The sequence below is a fragment of the Tenebrio molitor genome, chromosome 5, assembly GCF_963966145.1.
Source record: "Tenebrio molitor chromosome 5, icTenMoli1.1, whole genome shotgun sequence".
Taxonomy (NCBI): Eukaryota; Metazoa; Arthropoda; class Insecta; order Coleoptera; family Tenebrionidae; genus Tenebrio; species Tenebrio molitor.
Genome location: NC_091050.1, coordinates 18682394 through 18704848, shown reverse-complemented (window position 1 = coordinate 18704848; position 22455 = coordinate 18682394). Strand labels below are relative to the sequence as shown.

The following is a 22455-nucleotide window of genomic DNA, read 5'->3' as shown; positions in this document are numbered from 1 at the left end:
GCGCCACGGTTCAGGGTGAGAAAAGTGCGTCCGAAAAAGTGCGGTCGAAAATGTGTGGCCGAAAAAGTGCCGCCGAAAAAGCGTTACTTTTCGTCGGCTTGGGAGTACGAAAAATTACCTTTTTAAACCTAAAATAATTATTTTCATAATAATTTCATTTTACAGAAACAATGATGTTGCAAAAATTATATGCGTAACTTGTGTGTAGAACATTTTTTTAATCATGGAATACATTTGCTGCGATCGTGTGTGTAAAGCATGCGCAAAGCAAGTAGTGTTTTATACACAAATTTTATGAATTTATGATATTCATTTGAATGGCGTAATGATATACATAGTTTACTGTTAAGTTTTTTATAATTTTTTTGTACGATAATAACTTAAAGTAGATAAAATGTTGAACGAAATTCGTACGTTTAACTTCATTTTACTACACTCGATGGGTTTTCACACTCGGTTACGCCCTCGTCGGACAATTTTCCATCTCATATCCTAATATGACATGTTACGATACTTATTTTGTAAACATTCATTACGTTCTTTTTGAATAATCTTTACTTATTTCACTTAAGTATCCATATTTTCTTTCCCCTTCGTATTTTCCGAATTCACATCTTTAAAAACATTTTAGTAGGCCTAAAATATGCGGCCCTTTATCTTGATTATTCTTTTTCTCAGCAGCGCAGGATCAGATTCTTATTGTGTAGTCAAACTAGTTGTAACAAGCAATAAATAGTCAATACATTTTTTTAAAACGGTCCACATTTTTCATATTACATTGTCTTTGACCATTTATAGATGAAATGTTAATTCTAGTTTCTGTAATTGTTGTCTTTTTTCATTCATTTGTAAACACATTGCTATGATATTAATACCCTTCTGTTGCTACCACTCGGAAATTTCTCCCAGGCAAACTTCAACGTATTTTTCCACCCACTTAACAGAGATACAAACGTTCAGACAGATCGATTTGGGACCATTATACCCCGAAACGACCCCGTCGATTATCAAGATCAAAAAGTTATAATCAACCAATCGGTAATTTCGACGTCTTCCGTTTTTGTGAATGATTACTTTCTGTCGTGCTTTCGACAACATCATTATCTCCAATTGTGGCTATTGTGCGACTTTTAAGATAAAAACTGCGAAACAAAGGAAAACTCGGAAACATACATCTTTACGCAACCTTAGACACAAAACCGCAAGTATATTTATGTTTTGCGGTATAATATTTGCATGAGGAGCTTTATTTTCTTCACGTAGGATGTCGTATCGGATTACCCTATAAATCCAATTTCGCCTCTGACGTTCTACAATCTAGATACACCTTTAAAAATTCATAGGGAAAATAGAAGATTTCGCGTTGTGCTGAAATATCGAGACTAAATTCTATTTGTGTGCCACCGAAAATATTTATCTGCGGAACAAAAACGGAAGCGAGGTTGTCGCTTGTTTATTAAAGCTCCGCTTATTAAAATGTCAAAGCTCCTCTTTATCTTCGTGTCGGTTTTGCAGTGTTGGGGACACATTGTCGTCTGTACTATTGGGGGCTAATTCTGGTGGGTTTGGCAACACAATTTCAGCATTCGCTGACCATGTTTTTGTGAAACGTTCGTTTCTATGACGGTGCAAACAAATCCCCGGTCCCATCGTTCAGGCAAAGTTAGATGAATGGCTAAACTTTCAAGTGGAATGCCAAACAATTAAATTAATCTAAAATATCCACCTTTGCAATTTGTCTGTCTTATGATAAAACCTCCAGTTTTGGGGGAATAGATCGTTTGAAGCGGGCGCTTCTGTTCTTGTTGTCGATGAAATTTATTTACCAAAGGGAAGGGGTTCCGAGCAATTTGTTTGTCGTTGTGGCTGGGTTGCAATAATATTTTGCTAGTTCTCAAGTAAGGGAGGAACACAAACGAGAATCGTACGTTGGTGATTAGTTTAGTGAGAGCGTTCAAACAAAACACGTTTCTTTTTCGAATAATTTATTTTGACACCTCAAACTAAATATTTTAGTTTTTATTGAGTTGGTGAAGTGTTGTGCCAACTAGGTTGCCAGTATCGAGATCATTACAAACTAAACGTAGCTCTAAATCTTATCTTGTTTATAAATGATTAAACTGCTACTCCCACCTTGCTAGTGCTGTTTCTTCCACCTGACGATTTTGGCTAAAAAATTCTTTTAACCATTGATTAATAAATGGAAGCGTAAAATAAATGTATTTGTAAAAATATAACATAATTTTTTAACTACATTTTGAAATGTTAAATATTAAATTTACTCCCTTGCGAATATCCCAGTGCAGTGGAACAAACTGTTCAAGGTAGGTCCACCTTAATTTGACGATGGTTTTTGTGCTCTATGTCGGTCTTTCTTGCTAGTTGAGTACGGATACTGGACAATCACCACGCTCCCCTTGCACAACAATTTAAGGTCCGATAGGACAAATAGGGAACGACGAGCACTCGGGCCAGGCGCTTAGCGCGCCGCTCTGCACTCGGGAGGTACGGGGTTCAAATCCTGGGGCCGCTGTGGGTTTTTTTCAGGGGTTTTCACACACCACCACATCTTGATATTAGCACAGGTCTCATATAAGGTGAATGCTGGGTCTCAGTACTCACCCATCAGTACTTCATCATCATCATTTCGCACCTATCCTCACCGTACCCATCCCGAATCTGCCCGTCATCGTGACTGAAAAGGCGAGGAATGTCTCAGCAGCCCGCCGCTCCCTCGGGAGGGAATGAAAATTTTCACTTTTACCTTTACCTTTCAATAATGAACACATCCTTTTAAAATTTCCTTTGAAAATTCTTCAATTGTGAAGGAAAAATGACATTAAAAAGGAAAGAAAAAAAGAATGGATTGTCAACTTGAAATACATCATTTTTTTATCTCCGTCGCGACTGAACAGCCAATCAGTTCTATTCGTATCATAATAAAAAATTTATATACCTACTATAGTACTGTATTATACTGTTTACTTAGTACTTTTACGCAATAAATTAAAAAAAAACAAAGCCATAATTAAATCGCGAACGAATAAATGCATTTTAATGAGGAATGAAAATATTTTAGAGCTTTTAAAGTTGCAACTACGAGTTAGAAGAAAAACAAAAATATTGTAAGAAAAGAAAATCGATTTATTCTGTTTTTTTGTTAGATACAACAGATTTAAGTATATTAGAAGTAATTATTAAATTAAACTTAGATTTTTCTTAACTGTTATTTAACAGAAAGGTCAAGTTTGAATTAAAATGAAGTAATTTTCAAATGATTTAATTAAAGAAACCAATATTAATTTACGAGTATGTTGGATTTTAGTTTCAATTGCCGTTCAAATGAAATGTTATTCTGTGGGCAGAGAATTGACAAATAAGTGATCGAGCAAGAAATAAATGGATTCACAGAAAATGTAATATTTTTGAAAATAAATTTTGCATTATTATTTTTTAGATTTATTCCCCGGACAACAGTGTTGAAAATTTGTCTTAACTGCAACACATCCGTTTCGAAAATAAATTCACATCAAATGTTATAGGAAATTAAAAAAAAAGAAACTTGAAAGGACAAAATAGTATATTATTATGTTATTAGGAGCAAAAATGAAGTTTTCTGTGCTGAGGCTGGTAGTTTAGCTGCCGAAGACAGTGAGTGTCAGATTCAGAAACGAATTTGTTAAAATTTGAGCTGGGAATTTCAAATGATTTAGCTAGTTTATTTTATCGGCCGCTCGTCAGCGGAGATAATAACTTTATCTGCCGCTTGTCAATTCGTCAGGTGCCATGGCAATGAAGTGACACTTTAGCATTATCAGTCATGCAGTATAATGTCATATTTTATTGACGTTTAAATAAAAAATGTTTTCATTTGTTTTCAAATATAATTGACTGCCAACGAAGCTTAACTTTTCAATAAGCAAGCTTTTTCAAAATTTAAAGTGACTGAAAATAACTTAAGTACTCATAAATAAGCTACTGTTTGAAAGATTGATACAATTTTTTTTTTTTGGAAAATATTGGAATCAGGGATCCTGGTTTACATTTAGTAGTATTGTTTAGATCTTTTTATACGTTAGTGTAACTAAAGATAATTTTAGATAGACAAGAAAAACTTGAACTTGAACGAACAAAGTGACTCAGGTTCTCAAACAAAACATGAATTGTCTTATTTTAGTATGCAGTGGAGGTTGTCGGAGATATTTTCAGATTGAGTTTTCTTTTTGGCTCTCTTCGTTACAATATAAATCCTTTAAAGAAAAAACTGGAAGCGGAAAATAATGAAATTTGGAAGTCTATCGTTCGATCAGGAATTTCAAATGAATTTTTGCAAAACTTTCTTCTTCAAGGTGATCTATGTAAAGATTTGAATTCTGACAACCAAAATTTGTTTTCTTTATATTTTTGTAAATAGACAAAAATAAAATTAAAGGGTATAATCAGAATTTAGAAATTATCCTTAAACGTCTTTTAATAAATACAGCTTCACACATAAACTGTAAAAAATAGTGAAAAAAAAAACATAACCATTTGCTACCGTTTTGCGTTGGAAATGGAGAAAAAGAGAAAATGTTACCAAAATAACTGTAACGTTTATCTTATCAGTGTGCCTGCTCTACCGCTTCATTTTCCAATAGTGACAACCCTTACACGTTCAACCTGAAACAAAGAACGCTTCAAATTAATCTGCTCAAATAACCTTTCCCTCACATCCCCATAAACACCTGAATCTTGATCAAATGAAAATATACTTTCCCACGATCACCCCTTTAGCGACTCTACTCACTTTAGGTAGATTTTACACGGAAGCTTTCAGGAATTCCGCAGGTTCTCTGTAAGGAAACTAGTGTTGCGGTTTAGTGCACTGGATTTCCTGCCGGAGGATAATAAATCTCACGCTCCCAATAGTCCCCGAGATGTTTCTGCAACAAAGACACTCTCAACAACACACAAAGACTTTTATTTTTTCCCCAACAATTTTTCCACACGATGAAACGTCTTGTACTTTTATAACTAATGGAATAAGTGGAGGATCTAGACGAGGCGATTAGTTTAACCTAGACTTCTGCTTAGTGAGAAATCTGTCACGGAGTAATCTGGGGTGTAAATTTACGGTTTTAGTGTTGTAATAAATATAACCAAAGTTTGACCGAAGACAGAGTAATTACTCAGAAAGCGCTGACGATGAATTATTTTTGAATGATGCCAACAGATTTCCCAAGGTTCCGGCTTTTCCATTTTAGAAACGTGTTGCACAATGTTTTTTAAAAGTGATGCATAACAATGAAAACAGAAAGTGGTTGCGAATGAATGTAAACATTTATTTTTTGCCAAGTTTGTTGTGCAACTCAAAATTCAGTTGCAAATGTATGCATCTATTCGCTTTCAAACTTATACCCCGGGTTTAGTCTATTTTTGTGAAAGTTAAACATCAAAGTACGGTTAGTTTATTCCAATTTCCAGGCTTTACGCACCGGTGGATTTATTATAATAACGATTTGTTTGGAGAATCAATAATAATTTCGGGCTGGAAGCAGTTTTTAAATTAAAGGAGTTCATCTAAGAATAATTGTTTGTTTTGCATGTTTTGATTCCAGAGTTTCGTTGTATTTACGTTACGAAAGTTCCAATTTCTCAATTATTTGCAATATTGCACAGCTTTATTGTGTTCGTGCTTTTCTTTTGACAGGTTTACCTAAAAAAATTTCATTGAGAACATTGCTTGACACTTTGATAGATCGGGGGCGGCACTGTCAAAGAGGAATTTTCGTTGCTGAATTTTTCAACAGAGATACTGTTTTAATTTGCCGGGGGCACTACATCATGTCAGTTGGGATTATCTAGGAAATAACTTCGTAATTTTATTGACGTTAAACCAATAGTAGTTGAAGCTTTTCGTGTTGGCGGGAGCTTTGCGTCATAATTACGCAAACATTTTTCAAATTAAATAAAATGTTCAACGAGATGACATAGTTTGTCGGTCGTTGCTTAACGTGCACCATGTTTAAGCTTTTTATTCATTACTGAGGCAACAGCGGTAATTTGTAAGTTGGAAGTTGTTAAAAAAACTCAAAGGGAATTTGCTTATTATTGTTGTTCTCTGCTTTCGGAATCGATTATTAATAATGCCATTTTATTCGATTCGTAAGTGTAAGTCAAGAGTTGTTAGCATAAAGTGCTAATTTAAAAGCATTTCTACAATCTTGAGACGGTGTTACTTACTTTTAAAAGGACTTTTAAAGGATTAAAAGGACTCTAATAAAAATAGAGCCAAAAAGCAAAGTTTATACTTAATAATAATAATTATCAATTAAATTAACATTTAAATGAGCAATATTTAGTTTCTTCTTCGTTTTGACTGCAATAATGACATGTATGCAACCAGCCTTGCAAAAATGCCACGAACTGCTGTTTCTCTAAATGGAGCTACACTGTGAGCATTTTATACAGTTTTACAGTATTTTACAGGTGGCTCGGTGGCCGCATGGCTGTCGGAGAAAGTACTCCGAGGTCACGGTCCCGATGCTAGTGGGTTCGAATCCCACCGAAGGGGGAGGATTTTTTCAAAGGAAGGAACCTCCGCCGGGCCATGGATGTGTGTGTATGTCTCCTCGGGGCTGACGGTAGGGTGGTGGAAGGAAGAATCAACACTCTTTCGGCCACCACCGCGAGGTCAGCACGGGTTCGAGTCCCGTCGGGAAAAGGCGCCCATGGGTGTATAAATGTTGTAAATGTTGTTGTGTATGTCTGTGAATGTGAGGTGGAATGGGCGTGGGTGGCCGGGGAAAGTGCCCCGGAGCCCCGTCGCATCACCTGAGAAGGCAAAGGAAATTGGAATGGAAAAAACGGCCGACCGAAAGGTACCGTAAAAAGCCGTATGGGGCTAAAAACGGGAATGGCAATTAAAAAAAAAAAACAGTATTTTACAGAATGGACACATTTGCAAAGCCTTCTATAAATGCCAATCCAAACATGACTTCGATGGGAGATTTTTAAGACATAGTGTGCAATTTTGTGAAGTATTTATTCCGTGAATATAATCCGGAAGCGTTCTTGAAATTCCTTACTAAACCTTAGATATTTTTAAACTCCAAAACAACAAAGCTAGCGATGTAGTAAACATGCTCTTTTTAATCTTGTTACTTTATCACTGGTGGCTTTAACGTAAACTTGATAACAGGTTCTAATGAAGACGCTCTAATTAGTTCCAAGTTTAATTCAGGAATTTTCTATTATTCCTGACAAAGTTAGCTGAAAATTGTATGTAGCATCCAGAAGGAAAGTTTCTGCATTATTAATGTCAATCAATTCCGGGCAACACAAAGCTTTATTGGAATGAACCAAGTTTAAAACATCCCCCGTTAATTTTACATTGTTACACATATTAACAAAATCAGCTTTGGAAGAGTTATTTTTCAGTGACGAATTTTCTCTTACTAACCGATACGATCCGCCGGAAGCCAAACTTACAATCATGTAAAATTTTGTCGGTTGTGAAAAATTGTATAAAGCCCACTAGCACTGAAAGGGATCTGCGCCGTTTCCAGCGAAAGATCAAACCTGCAGGATTTTATCAAATTTCCTGTTAGGTACGAAACCCCAGAGTTTCGGAAGTTTTTTCGAATCCTGTACCAGACTTCATCTAACTTTCATTTAGACTCCGTCGGTGGAATATCTGTCGTAAAACATTCAGTGTTTGCATTATTTTGTAGAAATGTAAGAGTTTCAATCGGAAACAAGATTATGATCATTGGCTCCACTTTATTACTTCATGTTTCGAAAGGAACAGTCGTTCTTTCGTGATGCAAACTCTCCTTAAATATTTATTCACCCGCACTCTACTTCGCAAACAATTTCACTGAAAGTTTCCAGGACCGGAATCGGACAAATAATACAAAAGAGTGCACGTAACGTATGGATAAAAATAGACGTTCAACAAATGTAACTTCCTGTCGATAAATATTTATTTGAAATGGTTAATAAATTTCGTTTAACCATCCGATACGATTTAGCGGGGTTCTGTTTCTACAAAAGAAAAAAGATGGTTCGACGAAATACTCTATTTTAGAATGGATTGTTTGTTATTCTGTTTACTCGAGTGGCAATTTCTGGCATTGCGGAATATACGGGCGAGCGATGACAGAATCGCATAGTGATAAGTACATGACAAAGATGTGAAAACTGTCACGGATCGGGTTTTAGTTAATCGGTCAGTTAATTTAACTTTGTTTTGGACAATTCATTAAAATTAAAAGCAAACAGCAAACTCTGGTTCACGAAAAACAAACAGGATTTTCATTTTAACCTGGTAAGTATTTTTAGCAACATTAATCTATTTTTAACATACTTTACTCAGGTATTTAAATGCAAATCTGGAAAAATGTTGTTTTATTTTAATTTCTGTTTACAATCGGAATTGTCTAGAAGCTTATTGTTCAAGTTATAAAACGGGCACGGCATCCAGGCCGCTTTATTTATCATCACTAATATTTCTCGTGTCTTGCAACTTTTATTCATTTTCAACTCAATATTGCTTATATCGGATGTTCATTTAAATTTCCGATCAAAGTTGGCATTGAAGAATCGATTGTAAACGCATTAGCTGTTTAAATCTTACGTCAGTTTTTGCGTTGTTTGTGGTTTTACACGAGCGGTGCGTTCACAATCGCCAACTTTGCGGATAAATTTAAATGAACACCCGATATGTGGTTTTAATTATTTGCGCTACTGACCGGAAAGTTGTCTCCCCAATTCTTTTATAAATAATTTGTCTTGGTAATTCAATAAATTAAAAGCGTACCTGAGCTCTACCCGGTCTTGACAATTTTGTTTGAAATTATTAATACCAGCGACATCACCGACAGTTTTTTAATTGTCTTGGAGTGTTTGGTTTGAAATCTGACGCAGACGCATTTGATACTGGAGGTATACTTCCCTTGGTGTATTTAACACTTACTACTGCAAACTTCAAGGTCAATCTCGTCTGGATAAATCCATGCATTTTAGTCAGCTGGCGGAGGCAGGAAACAGTCTACCTCCGACCACGTTTACACGCAATGTAGAACAATACAATTGGACGCGTTTATACGTACCTACGTCATAAATTAAAAACCTATTCAAATTTGTACACTTTTTGTTTTAGACGCTGCAGTGTTTACATTATATTCGTGAAATATGCGTACCAAAACGAATCAAATAAATAATTTATGTTTGCAGCTTTGGGGAAGCACTGCCTCCCTTGCTTCAGCTGACTTGTAGTGAGGGAACTTTTGTTGTTCAGTTTTCAGGCATTTTTTTAATTATTATTGTTTTATTTGCTATTTATTTTAATTGGTATTGTCAATATTCTACTCTAATGGATGGTAATGTCTCAGCTTAAGTAGTTCGGTATGTACGATAATAATTTGAAATTTCACTTACTTACTTAAGTAATGTTATCGCAAACATTTTCAAAATTATTTGTGTCACAGTTTACCCTGCATTTACGACTAATTAGCAAATGCAACCAGTTGCGTTCACGGGATGAAAGTGAAGTAATTACTGATAATTATAAGGAAGATTAATTGGAGGTCATTAAACTCTGTAAGCTTTCAACTAATAAAGTGTCAGTAAAGGTAGAAAATGATTTAATTAAAGGGGAGGCAAAACTTTGTCCTTATTGAACTTAAAGGACTTTTGTTGCGTTTCTTGTTTTTATCATTCGTTATTTACACCAATTACTTATCAATTACAATCAAATTAATCAAATTAAGGACTTTGACAGCTGAAAAAGGTAAAAAGAATCTAAAATCATTATTATTGGTATTGTGATACTAAGTATTGGGTGATTCAAAGTGATTGTGTATGGCAACTATGTACGAACATTTATGTGGCAACTGTGTGGATGGGGTAGAGTTGACATTTGTATGATATTTCATAAGCGTGCATTTGATTTTTTTATACCATTGATTTGACAATTTTCAAAATTACTCGACTATGAACTGTCAAAGAAATGTCAACTCCATCCTACCCACACAGTTGCTACATAAATTTTCCTACATAGTTGCCATACTTATCCACAATCATTTTGAATCACCCAATACTATCTACTGCATCAGTATTTTTAATTTTATCCAAATTGTCTTCCAAAACTTGTTCAAACCCTGAAAGTTCAGCCCTAAAGTTTTGTTTTGTTACACTAAACTCCTGGTTTTAAAATATTCACGAAACTCCCTACTTGTGTCCAAAATAATGATGACATTTTTCCTTATTTTTCCTGTTGCTTTATTTGTTGGGTTAAACAAAACTTTAGTAAGGAAAACTATAATATTAAATTTTAATTTAATTATACTAAAACTTCTGAATCTCCTAATCTCCTATTGAAACTTAATATGAGGAATTTTATGAGAAATCAAAATTGTGTTTTTTTGTCCATTCTCCTGCTCATTTTATTATTTGTAGTAAAATAAATCTAGTTATGTGTACAAATAATTTCCGATGTTTTGTAAATTCACAAAAATTAAGACTTTTTCAATAAAACAAGCTGAGGCAGCTGATTTAATTAATAACGAAGTGAAGATACTAAACAACAAAAAAAAAAAGGAAAAAGAATTTCGTGCATGAGCTTTTGTCGCTGCGGATGAACGTCTTATTTCGTAACAAAAGCACTGGTGAAGTGATTATTTGGCAAATTTGCACTTTGTTTGAGTTAGTATGCTAACAGTGAATAAAAAAATATTTTGACAAATGACCTGCGCAGAAAAAATATTCTTTGATAAAAAAGTAAAAAATTCAAGAAATTTTTGTTCTTGCATCAAATGCAAACACGTAACTGGGTGTTTATTGCAAGCGTGAGGTTTTCATAAAAATGAAAACATTGTAAATTAATTGTTAGTGTGTGAATAAATTTTCCAAAAAAAATACATGGTGTATCTAAAATGCGTGTGTTAATTTTAACACCTAGCAGACCTTGTTAAATGAAACGTTTTTTCTATTTAAAATTTTTACGAAAAAGCCTCACAAATTGATTTAAAATTTGAAATCAAAATGTATACCCGCCTATGGAAAAGGGCGAAAATTTTCTGTAGTTATACCCGCTTATGGGAAAGGGCGAAAAAATCTTCCGAATTTTACAAAATGTTATAGAGAAATGTTTCATAAATTGCCGAGTTCTTCCATTGGTTAAAATTGACACACATATTTGAAATACACCCTGTATATTGATACTTTGTAACTTGCAAAATTTTTCTAGTTAAAATTGATAAGAATTTTAGTTAAAATATGCTGTGACAGTAGGTAGATTCGTCTTTGATTAGAAGTGACAAAAAAGGAGAAAGGAGAAAGATGAGTCTTAATTTATAAGTCGAAGGCAAGGGAAGAACACGAAAATAATGTACATTTAGAAGAATAATACAACAAAACTAGTTAAACAAGAAGTTTAACTTGAATGAAATAAAATAATTTATTTTTATTGAAATTTATCGCTTAAATACTTTTACTCTACCAAAAGGGGTTGAAGGTGACCAATAGTAGAAAACATATTTTCCACAATTCTACACTACAGCAATTGCTGTTTTCTATGGAATACTGGAAATCAATCTATATTCAATTCTGGTAACCACAGTAAATACAATAATTCAAGAATATAAAAGTTGTAGGAATCCAAATGAAATTGTCTTGAACATTTTTATGACGCGCAACGTACAGCCCAACTGTTTGCACGGCCAAAAACCAATTTTCTCCTTCTATGATGCAAAGTGATAAACCGGTCTTATCATTAACAGTGATTGATGCGTCGGTTATTCACATGAAAGTAACCGCAGTCGGTTTTGAGATTTTCAATTTAAATTTCCCGTTGGAAAAGTGCTCGGCAAACTAATCATTTAAGTCTGCGCTTCCTGTGTCACGTATGGGTTATAATTTTTAATCCACGTAGAAAAGGCGACACAAAACAGCGCTTTCGAGCTTTAATTTTACAATCAATCAAATTTTATTAGCTTTCGAAGTTCTTTTGTCTCGGCTTGACAGCGATCGATCTGTTTGCAAGGGCCTCGACAATAAGTGGAGATTAAACACTTCACTTGAAAAGTTATTATGAAATCGGGGACGTCCGTTTGAATGTGTTATTCCTGTCGAGTGATGGCTTTTTCGTTGCAGAATGATTCAATAATTGCCTTTTCTTTGCAGATCATGCAGGCGAATCCGATGTTGAGATCGCTCAGCACGGATTCTCCCCAGAAGCGAGATTGGAAGCAGAGACTCAGTCTGAGGGATAATCGACGGAGGGATCCGGTAAGAGTTCTTCACTTTGACATACTCGATTGAACAAACAACAATGTTCGCATTATTGTTAAAGAGCGATTCACAATGCACGCACAATGGCCCAATTCGATCAAATAAACTCAAGTTTGTACTAGCTTCCAGTCTGTTACAGAGTTCGATTTGCATTAGGGTACTCGAAGATTCGAATTTAAAAGGGTCGTTGAGCGAGGGATTTTTTTATTTTTGCGTAGCGTACAAAATGCGGTCAATGTTCCAATTAGCTCAAGTCAAAGGAACATTAAGCTCATCAATCCCAATTTATTAATTTGTCATTTGTGTGTGCACGGCAGATAAAAATACATTTTCATTTATTATTACATTTTGTTGTGGTATATTTTACCAACATATGTTCAAAGAAAATTCACCAATAAATGTTAAACCTACAAAATAAACTATTTTATGGTTGATACGGGATTGACAATATAAAATAGTTATTAATGTTGTTTTACGAGAGAAACCTGATGTTCTTAAAACCCCATCCATTTCGTCGAATTAATATCTAATATCATATCGAACAATTTACTTTTATTCTGATTTAACGACGGCCAACAGGCAATTATTTTTTCAAGATGAGCAACTCCCACTCTCTAATGATCTTGCATGAAGATATCTCACCTCTACACATATCTTCTTCAAACTTCTAAGATTGTATGGGGTTCTTTCTTCAATAATCACAAATATTTTCGTGCTATAGCTCTGAAATCTTTTGATTGAAAGACTAAAGACTGAGTTCAATATGTTGTTAATAACAACAAACACAAATTTGCTTGTTGTTGCGTTGGGTTTGTGAGTTGTCAATTTCATTACCGCACTAGTGCGGTAATAATTTCATTACCGCACTCATAAGGAGACTATTACACTTTTAAAATGAGTGCGATATGGTATAACTTATCCCACGGTTAGATAATAGTTATTTATTATACGAGTTTTATAAGACACCATTTTGTCGCAGGCCATTTTGACAAGATGGCTTATAAAACGAGTATAATAAAATATTTTTTCTATTTTGCCCCTTAAATTTAAAAAAAAGTTCAAAACATAATGCTAGGAAAATTATATTTGGCAAATATAAGGGTTGGTAACGCTGGTAAATAGACGAACAATTGTAAGTTTTGAATTTAAAGTGTCGTGAAGTGCGGTGATAACGTAGTAACAACTCACTATGAGTCACTGCGAACATTAAAAATTTAAGTAAATGTTCCTGAAACGCGTATCGAAAAGAGCTCCTTTTCGAAACCCGTTTGAGTGTTATACTGACTGTGTTATAGGTGCAAAATAAAAAAAAATATATTATACTTTTTATTTATCATTTAGTGGCGAGAGGTTAAGATCATTGTCTGACTGTACTTATTAAAAATTACAAATTCCTTCAAGTTTTCACTGTTTTTAATTTCAGTGTCAGGTGGAAATTCCTGGATGGAAACCCAAATAAATTTTGCCTTAATAAAAGCGTTCGAAATAACAAGAGTGTAACACAAGTTGCGAAAGCAGATGCAGATAAGACTGTCTTGGTTGTCGTCAAAAGAAGCGAAAAAGTTTAAATGGGGCCATAATATGCAATTTACGACGCTTATACCAATGGCGTCTCGTGATTGCCTTAAGGCAGTTACCACTAAATAACTGAGACGCCTTTTAGTGTTTCCCTTTTGTTATGGTGGTGCATCTGCACTACAATTTATGTATTCTGTCGTCGCTTGTTCAATGCTTTTATGTGCGAAGACTTCCCATCACAATGCAATAAAATTTTGATGTTGTCTTCCCTAGACTCCTTTCAAGTGTATGGTTAAGTTTGCTACGTTATATTTCGAATGTGATAAAACATTTAAACTTTGTCCTGATTCAAACCAGTTTTTTCACTTTCTGAAAAGGAATACAGATGACGAACCTGGAAACAATCAGATGTCCTTGAGTTTAGGCTTTTTTGAAAGCTCTACGAAGGATTTTTTCTTTTTAATTATTTTCAAAAAAAGGTTGTATTTTTTTTAAATGTTGCCAAATTCTAAATTAAAAGAAAACAATGGTAGTAAATGTGTTGAAGCTTCATCTTGTCGCTGTCTTCCGATCGTCTCTAGCACGAACTTCAAAGGATATCGAGACTGGAAGTATCCTTAACTGCGATGTAGAGATTTTCTGTATTGTCTTACACTTGCGGATAACTAACCAAACATTATTTCTGAAGTCTCCGATTCAGGAATTGTTAAACTGTCACAGACTGTAGGTTTCCAGAAACTTGAAACTTGAGATATTAACACACGTTGAAAACAAGACGTTTAGTTGTTGACATTCGAGTAAAGCAACTCTAAGGATAGTTTCAGCAGTTGTTGGTTGAAATTTATCTCTCCAATTAGACCCCTACTTAATTGTGTTTTAGCAAATTGTTGTGTTTATTTTAGTAATACTTTACTTGCCGTGAATAAACAAGAGTCAATAAGAAATTTCTGTAATCGTTATTCCAGTGTTTACTTATTCTGCTGTGAAAATAAATATTCCTGATATATTAAAAAATATGGCAGCTTTTGTTACAGAATGTTAAATCGCTATTACTGAAGGTATAGTTGGATTGATTTTATTGCCCCAGGTGGACTACGTTAAACTTTCATTTGTGGCGACATGATTGACGTGCCCTGGAGGGCCTGAAATGTTCTAGGACTTTTGCTGAACATTTCCAAATAGCGATAGGTTTCAAGTGACGATACAATTTGTCCCAAACGTGATACCTATTAATCTGTCAACTGACACATTTGAAACAATTAAAGATCATCTTGTTCTTGCTAAATTTGTTTGTTAATAATGTAAAAAATAACTCTAGCATTAATTATTTATTTATTTATTATCAAATAATTGTAAAATGTTGTGAAAAATGGTTTGTTGGTGTTTGTAGTTTACTAATAATTCATAATTCATAATTTTTAGTATAGGAGAGAAAAGTTTTTTTGAACGTGCTGGTGTAATTATTACACTCGCTGCACAAGCAGTAAACTTACACTCGACATGAAAGGATATACTTCAGTTGAAATTATCTAAATATAATTCGAATTTATAAAATATCTATGTAGGAAATGGATAGTGGGCGAGGAGAAGTTTATTATGGTTTGACGTTGTATTTTCGAGAGACGTTATAATTTATCATTAAAAGTTGTTACAAATCTTGTTTTCTTAAACTATATCCCACAAATTTTGGGGGCTCAACCGGGATAGAAACAAGATAAACAGAGAATTGTAGAAAGAAGAACGGTGATAAATTAGAGGAATTCTAATTATTTTACGGAAAAGTGAAAAACAAGTGACAGTTACGAGGAAATTAAAAAAAAAATGACATCATTGGGTGAAATTGCTTTTATCAGAGACAATATTAAAAATGCTCCTGTGAAGTCGATTAAAGCCCTTCATATGTTTATTTTCGAATCAGAAGGTGATCGAAAAAACAGATCAAGGCTGCGCACATTCAAAGGATTCGATTTCGACGAAAATTCTAAAGAATTTGAGACCAAACTAGAATACGTGGTTGAGACTTTGCAAGTAAGAGAGTTGATTTCTATTACTAATCTTCTCTGTCTCGACAATGATGGTGACGAAGACGAGCTATCAAGAAAAATTTGCTGCCACTTAATGAACCTTAGCATGTTGGAGAAAAATGAAGTAAATGAAGACGACGAAGATGATAAAGATGACGAAGATGATAAAGACGATGAAGATGATAAAGACGATGATGAAGACGATAAAGACGATGCAGAGCAATATGACGTGGTAACAGCTTCAAAGAAGAAAAATAGTAACAAAGAAAGAAGAGTCACAACCTCTAAGAAAAAAGAAAATAATACCAAAGATGACCAAGATGAAGAGAGAAATCAAAGAAGATTAAGAAGGGTAAATAACCTCGAAAGCAGCAGACACAACGATGATGAAGATGACGATTATGCAAAATGCAATTCATGTTTTCCGTTAAGTTTTAGAGATGTGGAAGATTCAATTCGTCCTTTTAGTGGTAATGACGAGTATCCTGTCGAAAAATGGATTCAAGATTTTGAAGATACTTCCGTTTTGTTAAGATGGAGTCGATTACAGAAATTCATTTTCGCCAAGAAATCTTTGAAAGGTCTTGCAAAACTTTATATACAGAGTGAATGTGGTATCTCTACTTGGAGTCAACTGCGAGAAGCTTTGTTGTCTGAATTCTCAACTCAACTCAATAGCGCACATTTACATCAGATGTTATCGTCAAGAAAAATTCAGAAGAAAGAAACTGTTCAGGAATATTTTTTGATTATGAAAGAACTGGCCTCAAGAGGTAATGTAGAAGATAATGCACTTATCCAATATACTATTGATGGCATCACCGACGACACGAGTAACAAAATTATTCTCTACGGAGCTAATAACTTAAAAGAGTTTAAAAGAAAACTTCAAATTTTCGAATCGTTGAGAGAAAATTCAATGAAGATGTTTAAAACTAAGAAAGAACCGGAGATTAGAGAAGAAGTAATGAAGAAGCAAGATATGAAATATAAAAAAGAAGAAGGCAAGCAAATTCGTTGTTTCAATTGTGGTTTAAAAGGCCATAGATCAATAGATTGCAGGTTCAAAGAGAAGGGAACAAAGTGCTTTAAATGTAATAATTATGGACATCGTGCAAAAGAATGCAACGAAGATAATAAACAGAAGAAACAAAGCGAAATTGAAAAGAAATCATCCCCAACAGTGTATTTGTCAAATTCATTGCAAGACGAAGAACCGCCTGAAAATCATGAAATCTGCCATAGAGAAGTAACGGATCGAGTAAATTCAAGAAATTTCAAAAATTTAAAACTTTGTGGTACAGATTTTGAAACTCTAATCGATACTGGAAGTGACGTTAATTTAATTAAGGCAAGTGCTTTTTTGAAAATAGGTGCACCACGCTTTGAAGAAACTCCACTTACACTCACTGGTTTAGGAAATGGAAAGGTAAAGACACTTGGAAAGTTTTCGACAAAAATAAACATTGATAATTGCGAATTTGTGACCGAAATTCACATTGTATCAGATGAAGCAATCTCCATAAATCTCATAATTGGAAGACCAATCTTGAATAAAGTAACAAAATCATGAATTCCGAAGGAGTGATGGTAACTGAAGATGTAACCGAAATGAAAGAAACAAACTTACTGAATAATGAAAAGAAAGTACAAGAGAGAATCGCAGCAGAAGATGAGAATACAACAATAGAAGATGATGAATTAAGTATACTACAGATTAACTTAGAAGAAATTCCTGATGTTGGTGAGAACATTTATCTGCAACAGGTTAGTGAACTGATAGAAAATTACAAACCAAAGTACACTCAGACCACGAAAATATCTACGAAGATTATTTTAGAAGATGAAACACCAATTTATCAATCACCTCGCCGTTTGTCAATTCCTGAGAAGAAAGAAGTCGAAGAACAGATTAGAGAGTGGTTAGAAAAGAAAATTATTCGACCCAGTTGCTCTGATTTTGCAAGTCCAATTGTTTTGGTAAAAAAGAAGAATGGAAGCACTCGAATATGCGTTGACTATCGAAAATTAAATAAGAAGATCGTGAAGGATCGTTATCCTCTTCCAGTAATTGAAGATCAAATCGACAAATTGTCAACAGCGATGATGTTTACAATTCTAGACTTGCGCAATGGATTTTTTCATGTTCCTGTTGCCGAAGAAAGTATTAAATACACAGCTTTTGTAACACCCAGTGGTCAGTACGAATTTTTAAAGACTCCGTTTGGGCTGTGTAACTCACCAGCTATTTTTCAACGTTTTATAAATGAAATTTTCAAAGATTTAATGAGAGATGAAGTTGTCATTATTTACATGGATGATCTTATTATTCCATCAAAAAACGTAGAAGAAGGTTTTGTAAAGCTGCATAAAGTCATCGGTAGAGCTGAAGAGTTCGGACTAGAATTCAACTGGAAGAAATGCAAATTCCTGCAGAAAAGGATAGAATATTTGGGGCATGATATAGAAGCTGGAAAAGTACGACCCTCATTGACAAAAATTGCCGCCGTTCAAAATTTTCCAGAGCCAACAACAATTAAGACTGTTCAAAGTTTTTTGGGTCTAACTGGTTATTTTAGAAAATTTATCAAAGACTATGCATTGATTGCAAGACCGCTAAGTGATATATTGAAAGGAAAAAGAGAATTTAAATTCGGACCAGAAGAAAAAGCTTCATTTGAGGAATTAAAACGAAAACTGAGTGAAGAACCAGTTTTGAAGATATTTGACTTTGAAAGCGCGACAGAATTGCATACTGATGCAAGCCAAGATGGTTTTGGAGCTATCCTATTCCAGAAGGATGACGAAAAGAGTGAATTACATCCAGTTTACTTTTGGAGTAGAAAAACGAATGATGCTCAAAGAAAATATCATAGTTACGAACTCGAGGTGCTAGCTGTAATAGAGGCTATCAAGAGGTTCAGAGTCTACTTATTGGGAATCAAATTTACGATTGTTACAGATTGTGCCGCTTTTACAATGACTATGAATAAAAAAGACTTGTCCACTCGGGTAGCCAGATGGGCACTTCTTCTTGAAGAATTTAATTATTCTATTATTCATCGTCCTGGAATGCAGATGAAACACTGTGATGCCTTAAGCCGAAATCCAATTGCTATGATTGTTCAGAATGAGTTTTTTGGAAAACTACGGAAAGCTCAAGAACGAGATGACCAATTACGAGCCATCATGAAAATTTTACACGATCAACCATATGAAGGTTACCTAATAGACAAAAATTTGCTCTATAAAGAAGAGAATGGCCAAAATCTGCTGGTTATTCCGACAGGTATGCAAGAACAGATAATAAAGAATGCTCATGAAAATGGACATTTTGCAAGCAAGAAGACGAGTGAACTTATTTCGAGAGAATATTATATCCCTAAATTAGAAAACAAAATAAAGAAGGTGATTGCCAATTGTATTCCCTGTATTTTAGCAGAAAGGAAGACTGGGAAGCAAGAAGGTCTCTTACACCCAATTCCCAAAGGAGATAAACCTCTACAAGTGTATCATGCTGATCATGTGGGACCTCTTGACTCCACTAAGAAGGGTTATCGCTATTTGTTGGTGATCATTGACGGTTTTTCTAAGTTTGTATGGTTGCATCCGACTAAGACTACGAATGCAAAAGAAGTTTTGAATAAATTTGAAGATATGAAACAAGTCTTTGGTAATCCAAGAACAATTATTACCGACAGAGGTTCAGCATTTACATGCACAGATTTTCAACAGTATTGCACTGACGAAAATATCAAACATATAAACGTAACTACGGGTGTACCAAGGGGAAACGGACAGGTTGAACGGATTAACCGAATTATTATTCCTGTATTAACCAAGTTGTCTTTTGAAAAACCAGAAGCATGGTATCGACAAGTACGACCGTTACAAGAAGCACTCAATAGTACTCATCAACGTAGCATTAACACGTCTCCATTCGAACTGTTGTTTGGTGTGAAAATGTTGAGATCAGAAGACATTCGTCTGCAAGAAGTCATCGAAGAAGAATATGCGAAATTGTTTATTGAAGAAAGAGATGAACTGCGCAAAGAAGCGAAACAACAGATTAAGAAAATCCAGGAGGAAAACATCAAGAATTACAATAGGAAACGCAAAATGGCAAGAGAATATAAACCTGGAGACCAAGTTGCCATCAAAAGAACCCAATTTAAGACTACTGCCAAAATACTGCCCAAATATTTAGGTCCGTATGAAGTAATCAAGAAAATTGGAAATGACCGCTATGATGTTAAGAAGATCGGCACACATGACGGTCCGAGAACAACCAAATCATGCGCTGAGATGATGAAGCCCTGGTGTCAAGAAGATCTTGACTCGTTCGAGGCGAACGAATTTCAGGATGGCCGAGTTGTAGGAAATGGATAGTGGGCGAGGAGAAGTTTATTATGGTTTGATGTTGTATTTTCGAGAGACGTTATAATTTATCATTAAAAGTTGTTACAAATCTTGTTTTCTTAAACTATATCCCACATCTATAATTTTTAATTGTAATACGTATCAAAATTAATAGATATTAATGGGTAATTAATGAGTACCAATTAGTATTCATAATTTTAGAATTATTGATGTCATTGATAATTTTCCAAGAATTAGTGTTATTTGTCTTTTCCCCAAATTTTCGATCATATTTCAGTTCAAATTGTCCAAGTCGACTGTCTTCTTAAATTTATATACAGGGTATCTCAGTTAAGACTTTCGAGCCTAATAACTAGAGCGCGGATTCCTAGGTATTATGCCATTGATAATTCTTAATGGCACAGCGTTAAAACTTTGTATATATATAAACTACGACAAAAAAAAAAGAATGAACAATTTTTTTTAAGCTTATTTGCTTATTTTTCATTTTCATGCATATTAATTTTTTTCGTGCCATTTTGGTGCATATTTCAGGAATTTTGGTGCAAATTTACGTTTTGACAAGGTTGCTGACAAGAAGGTAAATTCAGAATCTAAATCGGCATTATCAAAGGCTATTGCAGGTCGTAAATCACCAGTTGTCGCGTGTAATTCAGATCCGCATTGGCCCATCAATATTTAGTGCATCACGTCTTATTATTTTATAGATTACACCCCTGTTTGATGAGACACCGCTTGCGACCGGCTTTCTCTGTGAACCAATTTTATGACTTCCCATGTCATTTTTTTGTTCCATACAAATAAAACTCCCGACGCAATTCTGGGAAAACTTGTGAAGTTCATGCCGCCGCCCTTCCCGGATTGGATAGAAATTCACCTGTTATTTTGTTTTGTTTTACTGGAACATTGCGGAAGATCATTTCTTAGTTTAGTGTTTATTTGGTTCTTTATCTGGTAACATACCTCGAGCGTATTTTTAGTGTGTACGTTGGTGTTTTGCGTGTACCTACTTTTTGAAAAATGCCCAAAGCTAAACCTTCCGTCGACGATTGGATACGAGGTCACTCCAAATTAAGATATGAAAACTGCAAATTAATTTGTCAAGTGTGCCTCAAAACGGTAAGATTTTTGGATTAGATCTGAAAATTATTTTGCCAATGTATTATTTTGTAGATCAATTGTGAAAAGAAATACAATATAATGCAGCATCTTAAAACTACAATTCATAAAGAAAATTTGAAAAAATTAAAAAGTGGAAGTAAACAACAGACCATTGCCCAGTCGTTAGCTTGTAGCTCAGTAACAGATGAACAAGAATTTTACTTTGATTTATGTAATTCGATGGTATCTTCTAATATACCTCTAACAAAACTAAATAACAATGTATTTAAAAGTTTTTTACAAAAATACACTGGCAGACATGTTCCTGCAGAATCAACCCTTCGCAAAAGCTATGTCGACTTACAAAAATTGTTTACAAAAATGTAATCGAAGAAATAAAGAAGATAATTGCAAATAATTATATATGGTTCTGTGTACGATTGCTGTTTACCCAAAATCACGTTGATTGGGAATTGGATCAATGGAGGTTAGTAATGTTCTCTGACGAGTCCAAATTTTGCCTGGATCAAAGTGACAGACGTGTCCGGGTGAACTGATGCTCAGGAGAGCGATATGCTCAATGTAACATTATCCCGAACGTCAATTTTGGAAGAGGTTTCGTTATGGTTTGAGCAGGTGTCACTTTCGATGCTCGCACAGAGTTGGTGGTGCTAGAAAAAGGAAACCAAAATGCGGCGACGTACATTACCAATATTCTGGAACCTCATATTGTCCCATTCCGACCATTTATTGGGATGACTTTATTTTTATGCATGATAATGGTCGACCGCACGTTGCGGGAATAGTGCAGCATTATTTCCGTGAGGTCGAAATTGGGCAAATGCAATGGCCAACAAGGAGTTCAGATCTAAACCTCATCGAGTAATTGTGGTATCCTACAGATAAAATAGTTAGAAGGTTACCAAATCCACCAACAACTCTTCATCAGCTGTCTTTGGGTCTAACTCAAGTTTGAGAAGAAATTAAGCAAAGAGTTATACAAAACCTCATTTTAAGCATGAGACAATGTTGTGCAGCTGTAATAAAGGCACGGTGTGCCAACACGCACTATTAAATGTTAAATTTCTTTGTTTTCTCCGAATTTGAATTTTTTTATTTTTTTGTTTTCTTGATTTCTTTGTTGTGTTCTGATTATTGT

The 22455-nt window shown here is 34.5% G+C and overlaps 1 protein-coding gene across 5 annotated transcripts in view; it reads left to right on the top strand.

Moving 5' to 3' along the window:
- LOC138130067 (adenylate cyclase type 6) overlaps positions 1-22455 on the top strand; it is a 366957-nt gene that overhangs the window by 97681 nt on the left and 246821 nt on the right. For 4 of the 5 annotated variants that reach the window (XM_069046426.1, XM_069046421.1, XM_069046422.1 and 1 more), the window contains one exon: positions 12166-12270. In XM_069046426.1, coding sequence (XP_068902527.1) covers positions 12169-12270 — 102 coding nt within the window. In that variant the 5' untranslated portion in view covers positions 12166-12168. Of the gene's footprint in view, positions 1-7879; positions 8309-12165; positions 12271-22455 lie in introns of those variants that run through there. The other variant, XM_069046424.1, reaches the window with a different exon arrangement.